Genomic DNA, 16,821 nt, shown 5'->3' with positions numbered 1-16,821 from the left:
AAAACACCCTCTTCTGCTCTCTCAACCACGCTCTTTTTATTTCCACACATCTCTCTTACCCTTACGTTACTCACTCGATCAAACCACCTCACACCACACATTGTCCTCAAACATCTCATTTCCAGCACATCCATCCTCCTGCGCACAACTCTATCCATAGCCCACGCCTCGCAACCATACAACATTGTTGGAACCACTATTCCTTCAAACATACCCATTTTTGCTTTCCGAGATAATGTTCTCGACTTCCACACATTCTTCAAGGCCCCCAGAATTTTCGCCCCCTCCCCCACCCTATGATCCACTTCTGCTTCCATGGTTCCATCCGCTGCCAGATCCACTCCCAGATATCTAAAACACTTCACTTCCTCCAGTTTTTCTCCATTCAAACTCACCTCCCAATTGACTTGACCCTCAACCCTACTGTACCTAATAACCTTGCTCTTATTCACATTTACTCTTAACTTTCTTCTTCCACACACTTTACCAAACTCAGTCACCAGCTTCTGCAGTTTCTCACATGAATCAGCCACCAGCGCTGTATCATCAGCGAACAACAACTGACTCACTTCCCAAGCTCTCTCATCCCCAACAGACTTCATACTTGCCCCTCTTTCCAAAACTCTTGCATTTACCTCCCTAACAACCCCATCCATAAACAAATTAAACAACCATGGAGACATCACACACCCCTGCCGCAAACCTACATTCACTGAGAACCAATCACTTTCCTCTCTTCCTACACGTACACATGCCTTACATCCTCGATAAAAACTTTTCACTGCTTCTAACAACTTTCCTCCCACACCATATATTCTTAATACCTTCCACAGAGCATCTCTATCAACTCTATCATATGCCTTCTCCAGATCCATAAATGCTACATACAAATCCATTTGCTTTTCTAAGTATTTCTCACATACATTCTTCAAAGCAAACACCTGATCCACACATCCTCTACCACTTCTGAAACCACACTGCTCTTCCCCAATCTGATGCTCTGTACATGCCTTCACCCTCTCAATCAATACCCTCCCATATAATTTACCAGGAATACTCAACAAACTTATACCTCTGTAATTTGAGCACTCACTCTTATCCCCTTTGCCTTTGTACAATGGCACTATGCACGCATTCCGCCAATCCTCAGGCACCTCACCATGAGTCATACATACATTAAATAACCTTACCAACCAGTCAACAATACAGTTTTTTACCATTCAAATTTACCTCCCAATTAACTTGTCCCTCAACCATACTGGACCCAATAACCTTGCTCTTATTCATGTTTACTCTTAACTTCCTTCTTCCACACACTTTACCAAACTCAGTCACCAGCTTCTGCAGTTTCTCACCTGAATCAGCCACCGGCACTGTATCATCAGCAAACAACTGACTCACTTCAAAGCAAAACAGACAGCATACTTGCCCCTCTCTCCAAAACTCTTGCATTTGCCTCCCTAACCACCCCATCCTTAAACAAATTAGACAACCATGGAGACATCACACACCCCTACCGCAAACTGATATTCTCTGGGAACCAATCACTTTCCTCTCTTCCTACTCATATACATGCCTTACAACCTTGGTAAAAAATTTTCACTGCTTTTAGCAACTTACCTCCTACACCATATACTCTCTAAAAAGCATCTCTATCCACCCTATCATATGCCTTCTCCAGATCCATAAATGCTACATATAAATCCATCTGTTTTTCTAAGTATTTCTCACATACATTCTTCAAAGCAAACACCTGATCCACACATCCTCTACCACTTCTGAAACCACACTACTCTTCCCCAATCTGATGCTCTGTACATGCCTTTACCCTCTCAATCAATACCCTCCCATGTAATTTCTCCAGGAACACTCAACAAACTTATGCCTCTGTAATTTGAACACTCACCTTTATCCCCTTTGCCTTTGTACAATGGCATTATGCATGCATTCTCCCAATCCTCAGGCACTTCACCATGATCTATACATACACTGAATATCCTTACCAACCATTCAACACAGTCACCCCCTTTTTGTAATAAATTCCACTGCAATACCATCCAATATAATTTTTTTTTTTTTTTTTTTTTGCTTTGTCGCTGTCTCCCGCGTTTGCGAGTTAGCGCAAGGAAACAGACGAAAGAAATGGCCCAACCCACCCCCATACACATGTATATACATACGTCCACACACGCAAATATACATACCTACACAACTTTCCATGGTTTACCCCAGACGCTTCACATGCCTTGATTCAATCCACTGACAGCACGTCAACCCCGGTATACCACATCGCTCCAATTCACTCTATTCCTTGCCCTCCTTTCACCCTCCTGCATGTTCAGGCCCCGATCACACAAAATCTTTTTCACTCCATCTTTCCACCTCCAATTTGGTCTCCCTCTTCTCCTCGTTCCCTCCACCTCCGACACATATATTCTCTTGGTCAATCTTTCCTCACTCATTCTCTCCATGTGCCCGAACCATTTCAAAACACCCTCTTCTGCTCTCTCAACCACGCTCTTTTTATTTCCACACATCTCTCTTACCCTTACGTTACTTACTCGATCAAACCACCTCACACCACACATTGTCCTCATACATCTCATTTCCAGCACATCCATCCTCCTGCACACAACTCTATCCATAGCCCACGCCTCGCAACCATACAACATTGTTGGAACCACTATTCCTTCAAACATACCCATTTTTGCTTTCCGAGATAATGTTCTCGACTTCCACACATTCTTCAAGGCTCCCAGAATTTTCGCCCCCTCCCTCACCCTATGATCCACTTCCGCTTCCATGGTTCCATCCGCTGCCAGATCCACTCCCAGATATCTAAAACACTTCACTTCCTCCAGTTTTTCTCCATTCAAACTCACCTCCCAATTGACTTGACCCTCAACCCTACTGTACCTAATAACCTTGCTCTTATTCACATTTACTCTTAACTTTCTTCTTTCACACACTTTACCAAACTCAGTCACCAGCTTCTGCAGTTTCTCACATGAATCAGCCACCAGCGCTGTATCATCAGCGAACAACAACTGACTCACTTCCCAAGCTCTCTCATCCCCAACAGACTTCATACTTGCCCCTCTTTCCAAAACTCTTGCATTCACCTCCCTAACAACCCCATCCATAAACAAATTAAACAACCATGGAGACATCACACACCCCTGCCGCAAACCTACATTCACTGAGAACCAATCACTTTCCTCTCTTCCTACACGTACACATGCCTTACATCCCCGATAAAAACTTTTCACTGCTTCTAACAACTTGCCTCCCACACCATATATTATAAAAAGATGTAAATGTTTACATTATTGATCATGCATAAACTGGCAAACATTAATGAAAATGTCTTTACTTGTATCCTTATTCAACAGTAGTTGACTCATTCAACTATTGTTTCTAACTTCTATTCAGGTGCTTTATTCTTTGATATAAGTTATTTGGCTGTACTATTTTTTTATTATTATACTTTGTCGCTGTCTCCCGCGTTTGCGAGGTAGCGATGTTTTGGGATTAAATCTTACGTTTTCAAGAAGAATTTCCTGTTTTTTCATTACTACATTTTCTAATAACAAGATTTTTCTCGCTCACCCACTCACTTGAGACTTTACTTGCACTTTACCCACATCCCACCCATGTAAATTTTAAATACTGTTGTGCCCAGCTTTAGTAAATAACTTCAGTGTAAAAGCAACTTGCTACATATATATCACTGTCCCTAAACAAATGTGTCTGGATATTATCTTGCTAGTACAGCTATATTAATCAACTTGTTTACTATTCCCAAATATATGTTGATTGAGTGCACCTTTCTTCAAATTTCCTATATTTGTTGTTAGTGTTTAGAGTGAGGAATAGTGATATTCCAAGAGCTGCCTCAACACTATGTTTATTCTGGGAAGCTTCAATAGAAACTACAACTTGAATCCAGCATAGAAAAAAAAATGAAGCTTCAATTGATACTACTTTATACACACAACCTCAATATCCATTTTTAAGGGGCTCCTGCACCTCCAAGGCTGCACTCTAAACAGGAGGGAAATGATGGACTCCTTTGGAGTGAAAAGGTCACTGACAAGTCTCTACTCCTTTCTGCCTATTGATGATAAAATTGTATAGCCTTACTGAAGATGACCTCTCATGAGCAACCCAGCCACTTGCAGGTGAAGTCCAGGAACACCCTTCTAGTGATTTTTAAATATAAGCAAGTAAATTCTTCTAAATCATCTGTTCCTGACACGACCCTGTTAAAATGAGAAAGTGTACAGAAACATAAGAAACATGATCAATATATTACACATCAAATCCCAAAAGGTTCATACCACTGTGCTTAAACAAATGTGTCGTGAGATCACCTTAGATGAAAACAGTTTTCCACACTAATCACATTCATCTTTTTACACATGACTGTGTACAAGCATATGTTTTTGAAGATGACTTTTCTGTAAAAACAATTTCCCACATTCGTTACATCCAAACTTTCTCTTCCCACTATGCACAATCATATGTTGTGAAAGCTCACATTTCCGCAAAAAAAGTTTCCCACATTCATAACACTCAAAATTTTTAACACCACTGTGCACCAACAAATGTTGTGAAAGCTCATATTTCCGCAAAAAATATTTCCCACATTCATCACATCCAAACTTTTTCATACCACTGTGCACAAGCAAATGTTGTGAAAGTTCATATTTCCGCAAAAACAGTTTCCCACATTCACCACATTCAAGCTTTTTCATATCACTGTGCACACGTAAATGTCGTTGAAGAGTACAGTTTTGGAAATACATTTTCCCGCACTTGTCACATACAAACTTTTTCACACCGCTATGCACAAGCAAATGTGTATGAAGATAACGTTTATACATAAAAAATTTCCCACATTTATCACATTTATAATTTTTTACACTGCTATGAATGAGCATATGGTCCTGAAGAGTACTTTTCCGTGAAAACTGCTTACCACACTGACCACATTCAAACTTCACACCATTGTGTACAGATGAATGTTGTGAAAGCTCTTGTTTCCGCAAAAACATTTTCCCACATTCACTGCATCCGAACTTTTTCACACCACTGTGTACAAGCAGATGTCGCTGAAGATGATACTTCTGTAAAAAGTGCTTTCCACATTGATCACATTCAAACTTGTTCACACCACTGTGCATGAGCAAATGTTGTTGAAGATGTCTATTTTGTAAAAACACTTTCCCACATTCATCACATCCAAATGTTTTCTCACCAGTGTGCACAGCCAAGTGTGTCCTAAGATCCTTCTTTAAAAGAAACAGCTTTCCACATTCATTACATCTAAATTTTCCCTTGTGCCTTATATCTTTCACATCACTGTGCACAAGCAGATGCTTCTGAAGATTTTTTTTATATGAAAATAGTTTCCCACATTCAATACAGCCAATTTTTTTCTGTTCATTCTGCAAAACTACATGCATCTGGAGATTATCCTCAGATAAATAAAACTCCCTAAATTTCTCATACGGAAACTTTTTCTCTTCATTAGACATTGTTGGTTTCTGCCCTCTTCTTAGTCTTATGATGAGATTTCACTTAGTATCTGAAACAAGAAAGCCACCTTCAAAAAGGATTCTCATGATGCTGTTACATTTCAAACTCTGGACTACTACTCCCTCATACCTATATGTTCTATTACAATGAACTTAAACTCCCTTGAATGTGCACATTTTAGAGTGTGTAAATCTTTAGCATCCTGTCTAAAAACAACCATGACAGCCTTTTCACAAGCAGTCCTCCATTACTTTTGTGACCCCTTCATCACATTTGGGCAAAAGAGGAAACTGAAATCCAAAATATGATAATTTAGAATGTACAGTAACATAACATAGAGCAGTGCAGTGGTTTTCAACCTCTTTTTTTTCACTGCAAGCACCCTAAATTCATTTATCATATTTTGTGGTACCTTATTCCACATTCATTATATTTTGTGGCACCCCTATTCCATATCTATTATAATTTGTGTCACCCCATCCCATGTATATATAATTTGTAGCATTCCAGTCCTGAGAATTAAACATCCAGCTGACTTCTTATACTATTAGTAGCCTATTAGAAGTCTGACACTGCCAGATGGTGTGAGAAAAAATTCTGCTCTCCTCAGTATGTACCCATACATGCACCATTTTATAAGTACATTGCCATCTACTACAGGCTGTACATACATACCAGAAAATGCATGTACAGTTGGCTCCAGGTTGTTATTCCATATCATGCCTCACTTGCTCATGGGGCAAAATTGCACTACTCCTGTAACTATGGAGCTGAATGCTTGAGTGCTTTCTAATACTTTTTTCAGTCTCTACTAATATGTAAAGAATTATTCCTCAATGGAGGTAATGCATATGATGAAGTTTCTGTAGCAGTCATATATTAAAAGAAAATTGAATGTAAGAGGAAGGGGAAGGGGGAAAGAGGGACAGGTTGTTCGACACTTCAACTGAGCTGTTGTTAGAATTGTTAAGAAAATTCTGCCTCGCTATCTTACTTGCACAACACCTCAGCAAATGGATCATCAGCAATAAAGCTGGCAATATAAGGAGGAGCTGTTGCCTTCAGAGTCTGGCCATACAATTGCTGCCATAACAAGGAAGCTAAGAATACTGACATCTACAGTGCAACACTGGTGTTGAAGATGGAAGGAAAGAGTAAATCTTGTAAGCTGACCTAAATGTGGTGGAACAAGAAAGACCACCCCAAGTGGATGACGAAAGAATCTTGGATGGGGTGATAAAAACTCCACTGACAAATGCAGTCGCCATCACAGAGTGGCTTCAATGAGACATTATCCTGGGAACTGTAAGGAGGCAGCTTCACAAAGGTATACATCAAAGGACACCAGCTATTAGGGAAATATTAGAACACTACCTTCATAATGCCAGACTCGGCTCACCTAAATGCAAATGAAGGCCTTAGTTTTTGGAACAAGGTGATCTTGGATGAAAAGACATTTGCATCCACCATACACAATCCTACCCACTGGTGGTGGCCCAACAACACCACTTTTTTTTTTTTTTTTTTTGCCTGTCTCCCGCATTTGCGAGGTAGCAAACAACACCACATATACCCACAAAAACATCTTCAAGGTGCCAGAAACAAGCATGTCACATGCAGTGTGTTGGGATGGATACCCCTAAATGGCATGGATGAAGTGAAAGATACTGAAGGAAGATTTCAAGATGAAAAATATCTCCCTGATTTTGGAAGTAATGATTCCTCCTGTGCCAGCCTATGCTCTCCCATATCCCAAGCACATAATATCTATGCAGGTATGAATAATATTTCACTATACTGCATAATTTATGGTTTCTAATGAAGTTATATAGTGCACAGTTACCTCTCTATAATTTCCTGACTGTGCCCAATATAATTCAATTGAATACCATATAACAAGAGTACAATTAATTCATAAAAGCAGAGTTACTTCAGGAAATCATCTATTTCCTAATTATGTTTTACACTGCTATTATAGGATAAGTCCCTGATATATAAAGCCATAGTCATGAGACCATGCTTTGCCAAACAGCCTGACATACAACTTCTGGAGTGGCATTGTATGGGCTGCAACCTCAACCCCATCAAGAATCATATCAAGGCCAGGCCATCACTGAAATATAAAGAGGTCAATGAATGGGAAAGAAAGAGATAAGGAAAAGTATTCAAGAATTCTGAAGGAAGTGAAAAACCTGTCTTTTAAAAAAAAAAAAAAAGCCAGATCAAAGACAGTTCCAAAGCTTTGAGGTATAAGGAAAGAAACAGTTATTAAAAGAGTCAATTCATTAGTTGCCAATGGTCACACAGTAATCATTTGACAACAACAGCTTGCTGAGTACTGCATGGTCTAGCTGGTGGAGGAGACACACAAACAGCCAGTTCTCAAGAGCAAAATCCAAAGTAATACCTATAAAAGTGGGAAACTGAACCAACATTGCTGTATATGGCAAGTGGTCCAAGTTTTGAAGTTAGCCTAGTTGTGTTAAAAAGTCGGACTGCTTCCAACTACTCTGTCAAATAAGGATGCACAGCCTGGACCACCCTAGAGGCGAAAGCAGGAATCCTACGTTAGAGCAATCTTGTTTATAAATGGAGCAACTGTCCAGAAAAAAAAAAAAAAATTCAACATCTGAATGGGACTCCCAATTTCTTAGAGACAGACTTAGCTATTCCCATACTGAGAGATTTCCAAGACAGTATGGATATTATGCAAATAATAGTGGAAGAACCATGCATTAAACTGGTAACTGAATATCCACCCTATGGATTCACATCACTCCCTTCACCTGTTACCTGAGGTGTTGAACAGGACTAGCAATACTCATTACTGACAAATCATGACACCCCTATTTTTGTAGTTTAGATTCATATGTTCAAAAAATTGACAATGAAACAATACTGATTTTTTCTAATGAACATTTATCCAATATAAATTCTCCTATTATCATATATAATTTATATTCAGGTGTAAATAGCCTGTGTTTATCAGTCTGTCTGCCTTATCTCTCTCTCTCTCTCTCTCTCTCTCTCTCTCTCTCTCTCTCTCTCTCTCTCTCTCTCTCTCTCCTTCTCTCTCTCTATGTTCTACACCAACGTCGCACTGTAGTAGTAGGTTTCAATATTCCTTGACAGACAGCTCAGTTGAAATGTCAAAAAGACTCTCCCTCTCTCCCCACTTCCTTTTCCTCTCACAATATATCTTTAGGGGACTTATTTTTTTATGAAATACCTGACCATTACAAAAAGTCCAACATGTATTATTTTCAAGATGGATTACTCTTTGCATGTTAATATGGACCAAAACAAGTCTTAGGACACCACTCTAACAATCAGCTCGAATAATGTGATGCTGGCACATAAGCAAGTGAGGCATACTATGGGGTAACAACACACACAGAACTGACTGTTCATGGTTATCCCACAGAAAATACTAGTACATGGTGACTCCAAGTACATGCTGGTCCTGCAGAACTACAAGGACCTAGTGACCCAGCAGAAAATATGAGTGAATGGTGGACCCACAGAAAATATGAATTCAGTATGATCTTGCAGAAAATATGGAGACAGTTGGATGATTTAAGTTGCCACAAGGAACAATTCTGATACGATTCTATTTGTGAGGAATTATAAATAATATGATAAATGAGAAGAAATAAAAGACACAGTGAGTGATCCTCGTGGGATTATGTAAGGATAAAGGAAATATCCCCAATGACTTTACACTTGGGAAAGAAATTAAATAGTCGCACCTTATTTTCTCCTAATACAATCCAGGGCAACAAAGGACTTTTGTAACAAATGATGAGTAAAGATCAAAAATATCTTTAAAGAAAAACACCTCTTACATCCTACCCATACATGGCAGTGTCTCAACCTCCTTCCACTTATTGTACTGCAAAATGTGTAACATTTCAGTTTTCATGATACACACCTTCAATGCTGAGTGCATGAAATATGAGTACATCTATACCTCACTTCGCTCTTTTAGCATTTGCCAATTCAACTATTTGATAAACAATAGGTGCCTATTTACTATTTGTGGCAATATATTCTTAATCATTTGTGGATCTGCAGTCAGCTTTCTGCTTTACCAGTCTGCTGCAGTCTGCATACCAGCATTTTAATTGCATTCTGGGTTCTTCTATTGTTCATGCCTCTAAACAACAGTGCATAAATCATGCCCCACTCATAATAGCAAGCCATTTCTTGAAATCCCAAGTCAATAGAATCACAAGCTAGTGGATCACATCAATTCAAAGGATTCAATGAGATAGGGATGGGGTTTACATTCCTAGGGGAAATTTCTAAACCTCCTTGTCTCATAAAGATGTGAATAAAATGTAAAGGAATATGCTGGACACGTCAGGGACATTATTAATCCAAGAAGTTAAACAAAGCTAAAGGAAGAAATACTGTATTTAAGTATAAAATATGTTATCCAGCATCACAACATGCAAGTGATAGCAATACAGCATTTTCCTGACTCATGGCCCAGAAATCCCCAGACCCCTTTTTTATCACTCATTAATAACATATACATAAAAAGCAAGTTCATATACAATACACCACAGCACACGGTCATCAATGTAAATATAATATACATGTATAAGCGTACTGAATTGATAAAGTACAAAAGGTGATGAAAGCATTCACTAGTTTGCTGAAGATCTTCCCTCATATTTTACTGATAATGAGTCTATCACAACTGTGGTGACATTAAGAAAATAGGATGTAATGTGCAAATAATGAGCATAAGATTGAAGAAGACCATACAAAAGGGGGCAAAGAAAACAATCCCACAAATCCCTCTTCAGTACAAGTGCCACCTCTGCCTTTGCTCTTGTTCTCATGGGCACTGTGGACATTCTAAAAAATTTTTCCTCCTTCTCTATGACCTTAATATTACTCAGAGCTGGAACATCCACATTCCTTTCCCCAGACGTACAACTTATCTCTCCTTTCATCTCAATGTGATTACACACACACATACACACACACACATTCAGAATACCAGCCTGAACCTTTAAAGAGCTCTCCTCACTGGGCTCCTTCTTCCATTCCCACCTTCAGAGTTAAATACAAGGGGGAAGGGTTTCTAACTATCCACTCCTTCCCCTTTTAGTCATCTACCTGATCTTAAGGCAGTGTCACTCACTATCTAAAACAACACAATTTCAACCATAAATGTGTTTTTCAATCTTGTTTTAAGACAAACCATGAATATCTTCATCTTTGTATACCTAACATGATTGCTGACATTATTTGGCTATATCCGATGTATTGCACAGTGGTATGAGACATGAGTTAATTTGTCTGTGACATTTGAGATGAAAAGTGATTTGCCCTACACATAAACCATGATCACACAATGACCTACAACAGCAGGTTTCGAACATCTACCACCTGTGATGGAGCTGGGTATGCTAAACCTACAGGCTCCATGGCCTAGCAGTTAGCGTACCCAGCTCCAATACATGCAGCAGAGGTTCATATCCTGCTGTCAGAAGGGATTCTGAGTTCTATAAAAGTGTGCGCTCATTGCACTATATCTATGTACCATGATGATGTACATCACATTACCTGTCCACAGGCTGGTACATGTGTCTTCTTGGTTATGAAAGTAGAGAGCTATCATCCAAGATACTTCACCACTCAATGTCTGAAAAATTTGAATTTTGTTTGCATCAAAAATCATCCTTAGTATAATCAGTTCCTATAACTAAAGATTACAGAGAATCAACTGATCTTTACAGTGCCTGAGTGTAACTAAAAGGCACACAGCAAACACATTTTACATCTTTTCTAGATTTACTCCCACAGTCGTACTTGGAAAAGTACATGAAATTTCCACCACTGAATTAAGCAAACCCACCCCAAGATAGTATCATTGTTTTGATTCATCCAGCACTGACCAAACCGGTGTACTGTAGACGTTCCCTTTAATCCTACTTTTTGATTACACTTTGGAAAATTGGATCATCCGCTTCACACCGATGGGCAACAACACTCACATAACCTTAAGAAGATCCTTGACAGCTGCTAAGACAAAAAATCATGGTATTTGTTACTGAAGAAAATGTACACATAAAAAGGAATGAGTAAATATAGGTGAACTATGTGAAAGGTGAAATTTCACGAGCTTGGAACTTTAGGTCATTTTCTTGACGAAGACACATTAGTTTCATATATTTTGAAGCATAACTTGTTTGATAATGTCATTCAGATAAGTCTCTTGATTTATCATTGGCATATGAACTAAACAAAGCTCTAAAGAATCAAAACAAGTGCCAGGTGGATGCTTCTGGACAGGTGTCAGTGGAACAGTTACTTTTCTAATGCCATCATGCACAGTGCAAGGGCATTAGAAAATGATGTCTTCATTTCCTATTTTCTCCTTTCGGATGACAATGCATCTATTACATTCTAAATTGCCCATTTTGTGTGTCTTAACCCAACAATATCACCAGTCCTCAAAGAACTGCCTACTTTACAGGTTATTTATTTATATATTATACTTTGTCGCTGTCTCCAGCGTTAGCGAGGTAGCGCAAGGAAAAAGAAGAAAGAATGACCCAACCCACCCACATACACATGTATATACATACACATCCACACATGCACAAATACATACCTATACATCTCAACATATACATATATATATATACACACTCAGACATATAAATATATACACATGTACATAATTCATACCATCTGCCCTTATTCATTCCCATCGCCACCCCACCACACATGAAATAACAACCCCCTCCCCCCACATGTCCCCAAGGTAGTGCTAGGAAAAGACAACAAAGGCCCCATTTGTTTACACTCAGTCTCTAGCTGTCATGTATAATGCACCGAAACTACAGCTCCCTTTCCACATCCAGGCCCCACACAACTTTCCATAGTTTACCCCAGATGCTTTACATGCCCTGCTTCAATCCACTGACAGCACATCAACCCCGGTATACCACATCATTCCAATTCACTCTGTTCCTTGTACGCCTTTCACCCTCCTTCATGTTCAGGCCCCGATCACTCAAAATCTTTTTCACTCCATCTTTCCACCTCCAATTTGGTCTCCCACTTCTCCTCCTTCCCTCCACCTCTGACACATATATCCTCTTTGTCAGTCTTTCCTTACTCATTCTCTCCATGTGACCAAACCATTTCAAAACACCCTCTTCTGCTCTCTCAACCACACTCTTTTTATTACCACACATCTCTCTTACCCTTTCATTATTTACTTGATCAAACCACCTCACACCACATATTGTCCTCAAACATCTCATTTCCAGCACATCCACCCTCCTCCGCACAACTCTATCTATAGCCCATGCCTCGCAACCATATACCATTGTTGGAACCACTATTCCTTCAAACATGCCCATTTTTGCTTTCCAAGATAACATTCTCGACTTCCACACTTTTTCTAACACTCCCAGAACTTTCACCCCCTCCCCCACCCTATGATCACTTCTGCTTCCATGGTTCCATCCGCTGCCAAATCCACTCCCAGATATCTAAAATACTTCACTTCCTCCAGTATTTTTCCATTCTAACTTACCTCCCAATTGACTTGTCCCTCAACCCTACTGTACCTAATAACCTTGCTCTTATTCACATTTACTCTCAGCTTTCTTCTTTCACACACTTTACCAAATTCAGTCACCAGCTTCTGCAGTTTCTCACCCGAATCAGCCACCAGTGCTATATCATCAGCGAACAACAACTGACTCACTTCCCAAGTTCCCTCATCCACAACAGACCGCATACTTGCCCCTCTTTCCAAAACTCTTGCATTCACCTCCCTAACAATCCCATCCATAAACAAATCAAACAACTATGGAGACATCACGCATCCCTGCTGCAAACCACCATTCACTGAGAACCAATCACTTTCCTCTCTTCCTACACGTAAACATGCCTTACATTCTCGATAAAAACTTTGCTTCTCACAACTTGCCTCCCACACCATATATTCTTAATACCTTCCACAGAGCATCTCTATCAACTTTATCATATTCCTTCTCCAGATCCATAAATGCTACATACAAATCCCTTTGCTTTTCTAAGTATTTCTCACATACATTTTTCAAAGCAAACACCTGATCCACTTCTGAAACCACACTGCTCTTCCCCAGTCTGATGCTCTGTACATGCCTTCTTCCTCTCAATCAATACCCTCCCATATAATTTCCCAGGGAATACTCAACAAACTTATACCTCTGTAATTTCAGCACTCACTTTTATCCCCTTTGACTTTGTACATTGGCACTATGCAAGCATTCCACCAATCCTCAGGCACCTCACCATGAGTCATACATACATCAAATAATCTTACAAACCAGTCAACAATACAGTCACCCCATTTCTTAATAAATTCCACTGCAATACCATCCAAACCCGCTGCCTTGCCGGCTTTCATCTTCCGCAAAGCTTTTACTACCTCTTCTCTGTTTACCAAATCATTCTCCCTAACCCTTTCACTATACACACCACCTTGACCAAAACATCCTATATCTGCCACTCTATCATCAAACACATTCAACAAACCTTCAAAATACTCACTCCATCTTCTTCTCACATCACCGCTACTTATTATCACCTCCACATTAGCCCCTTTCACTGATGTTCCCATTTGTTCCATTGTCTTACGCACTTTATTTATCTCCTTTGAAAACATCTTTTTATTCTCCCTAAAATTTAATTATACTCTCTCACCCCCCTAAAATTTAATTATACTCTCTCACCCCAACTCTCATTTGCCCTCTTTTTCACCTCTTGCACCTTTCTCTTGACCTCCTGTCTCTTTCTTTTATATATCTCCAACTCATTTGCATTATTTCCCTGCAAAAATCGTCCAAATGCCTCTCTCTTCTCTTTCACTAACAATCTTACTTCTTCATCCCACCACTCACTACCCTTTCTAATCTGCCCACTTCCCACGCTTCTAATGCCACAAGCATCTTTTGCGCAAGCCATCACTGCTTCCCTAAATACATCCCATTCCTCCCCCACTCCCCTTACGTCCTTTGTTCTCACCTTTTTCCATTCTGTATTCAGTCTCTCCTCGTACTTCCTCACACAAGTCTCCTTCCCAAGCTCACTTACTCTCACCACTCTCTTCACCCCAACATTCTCTCTTCTTTTCTGAAAACCTCTACAAATCTTCACTTTCGCCTCCACAAGATAATGATCAGACATCCCTCCAGTTGCACCGCTCAGCACATTAACATCCAAAAGTCTTTCTTTCGCGCACCTATCAATCAACACGTAATCCAATAACGCTCTCTGGCCATCTCTCCTACTTACATATGTATACTTATGCATATCTCTCTTTTTAAACCAAGTATTCCCAATCACCAGTCCTTTTTCAGCACATAAATCTACAAGCTCTTCACCATTTCCATTTACAACACTGACCACCCCATGTACACCAACTATTCCTTCAACTGCCACATTACTCACCTTTGCATTCAAATCACCCATCACTATAACCAGGTCTCGTGCATCAAAACTACTAACACACCCACTCAGCTGCTCCCAAAACACTAGCCTCTCATGATCTTTCTTCTCATGCCCAGGTGCATATGCACCAATAATCACCCATCTCTCTCCATCCACTTTCTGTTTTACCCATATCAATCTAGAGTTTGCTTTCTTACACTCTATCACATACTCCCACCACTCCTGTTTCAGGAGTAGTTCTACTCCTTCCTTTGCTTTCGTCCTCTCACTAGCCCCTGACTTTACTCCCAAGACATTCCCAAACCACTCTTCCCCTTTACCCTTGAGCATCGTTTCACTCAGAGCCAAAACATCAAGGTCCCTTTCCTCAAACATAATACCTGTCTCCCCCTTTTTCTCATCTTGGTTACATCCACACACATTTAGACACCCCAATCTGAGCCTTCGAGGACGATGAGCACTCTTCATGTGACTCCTTCATCCTGTTTCCCCTTTTAGAAAGTTAAAATACGAGGAGGGGAGAGTTTCTAGCCCCCCCCCCCGCCACTCCCGTCCCCTTTAGTCGCCTTCTACAACACGTGAGGAATGCGTGGGAAGTATTCTTTCTCCCCTATTTTCTTTACAGGTACTTACAATAAATTGAATAATAAGTGTTATATCAAAAATTCCCAACACCATATCAGTTATAATCAATATCAGGAATCTCTTAACAGCAAATGCTTCACTTTCTGTCCTCTGCATTTTCTGGCCATTTGGTGATGATAACCCTCTTGATTTCTTGATATGTTTCATTTACTTTTGTATCTAACCCAGATCTTCATAACCTAACCCACTATCATATTGATTGAATTATGGTGAAGAATAATGCAACAAGTTTGGGATACAGAGTGATCTTGTTCTAAAACGCTAATGTAGTGTTCAAAAATATCACAAAAATTGCAGTGTAGGATTAAAGAGTATTATTTTTAATCATACAGTATCGAAGATCGTTATAATAATGACAGTTATGTGTATCATGGAAAATACTGGGTTATACACAAGTCGATAATACATTGAAATGGAATTCTATCCATTCCTGGTTAACATATAAAAGGCTGCTTACAACACCACATTCTAAGTCATTGTCAGCTCAGACTCCTCGCTTTCCATGGATGATTAAACCAGACGAAATGACCCACCATAATTAGCTCGTCTGTTAAGGTTTTCCTGAACTGAAATGCTTATCAGTTACAACTGTACGACACCAATATATCCTACTTGCCTTGTATGTACAGCTGTACAGAGTTCGGCAACAGATCAAATTGTTTATTGTCAAGCCAGCGTACAACTGCAGTAACACACAAACATTTCCAACGTACTTGACGAAAAACACACAAACATATTCAGCGTATCTAGCGGAGAACAGGTAAATTACTCAGCGCACATTTGGGGTCAATAGCAAGTAATTACCGTCGATCAAAAAATCTCAAAAGCTGATACAGCTGAGGTAAATCTCTGTCCATGAAAAAATAATAGATGAATTTTAGTATATAATGTAGGAACAATCAGGATGGTATACGAAGCAGTAATATATGCACTCTTTCAAAGGTGATAAATTTCAATTATTGAAGAATGTCAATTGTAAAGAGAAAGACTGGGAGAATTTGGATTCTTAGGAAATCCTCCCCTCTCGTTTTTTTTTTTTTGATTTTCCAAAAGAGGGAACAGAGAACGAGGCCAGGTGAGGATATTCCCTCAGAGGCCCAGTCCTCTGTTCTTAACGCTACCTTGCTAACGCGGAAAATGGCGAATAGTATGAAAGAAAGAAAGAGG

General features: G+C 39.6%; 1 protein-coding gene across 2 annotated transcripts in view; it reads right to left on the bottom strand.

Annotated features, from left to right (window-relative positions):
• LOC139763616 (uncharacterized) overlaps positions 1 to 16,343 on the bottom strand; it is a 195,524-nt gene extending 179,181 nt beyond the window's left edge. Inside the window, exons 1-3 of one of the 2 annotated variants that reach the window (XM_071689841.1) lie at positions 16,271 to 16,343; positions 11,122 to 11,200; positions 3,287 to 5,590 (exon numbers count right to left, since the gene is read on the bottom strand). In XM_071689841.1, the coding sequence (XP_071545942.1) occupies positions 4,416 to 5,540 (1,125 nt within the window). In that variant the 5' untranslated portion in view covers positions 5,541 to 5,590; positions 11,122 to 11,200; positions 16,271 to 16,343 and the 3' untranslated portion in view covers positions 3,287 to 4,415. Of the gene's footprint in view, positions 1 to 3,286; positions 5,591 to 11,121; positions 11,201 to 16,270 lie in introns of those variants that run through there. The other variant, XR_011716194.1, reaches the window with a different exon arrangement.
• Positions 16,344 to 16,821: the final 478 nt, after the last annotated feature.

This window comes from Panulirus ornatus, chromosome 47 (assembly GCF_036320965.1).
Source record: "Panulirus ornatus isolate Po-2019 chromosome 47, ASM3632096v1, whole genome shotgun sequence".
Lineage (NCBI taxonomy): Eukaryota > Metazoa > Arthropoda > Malacostraca > Decapoda > Palinuridae > Panulirus > Panulirus ornatus.
The sequence above is the reverse complement of the archived record's forward strand: the minus strand, read 5'-3'. Positions and strand labels throughout refer to the sequence as shown.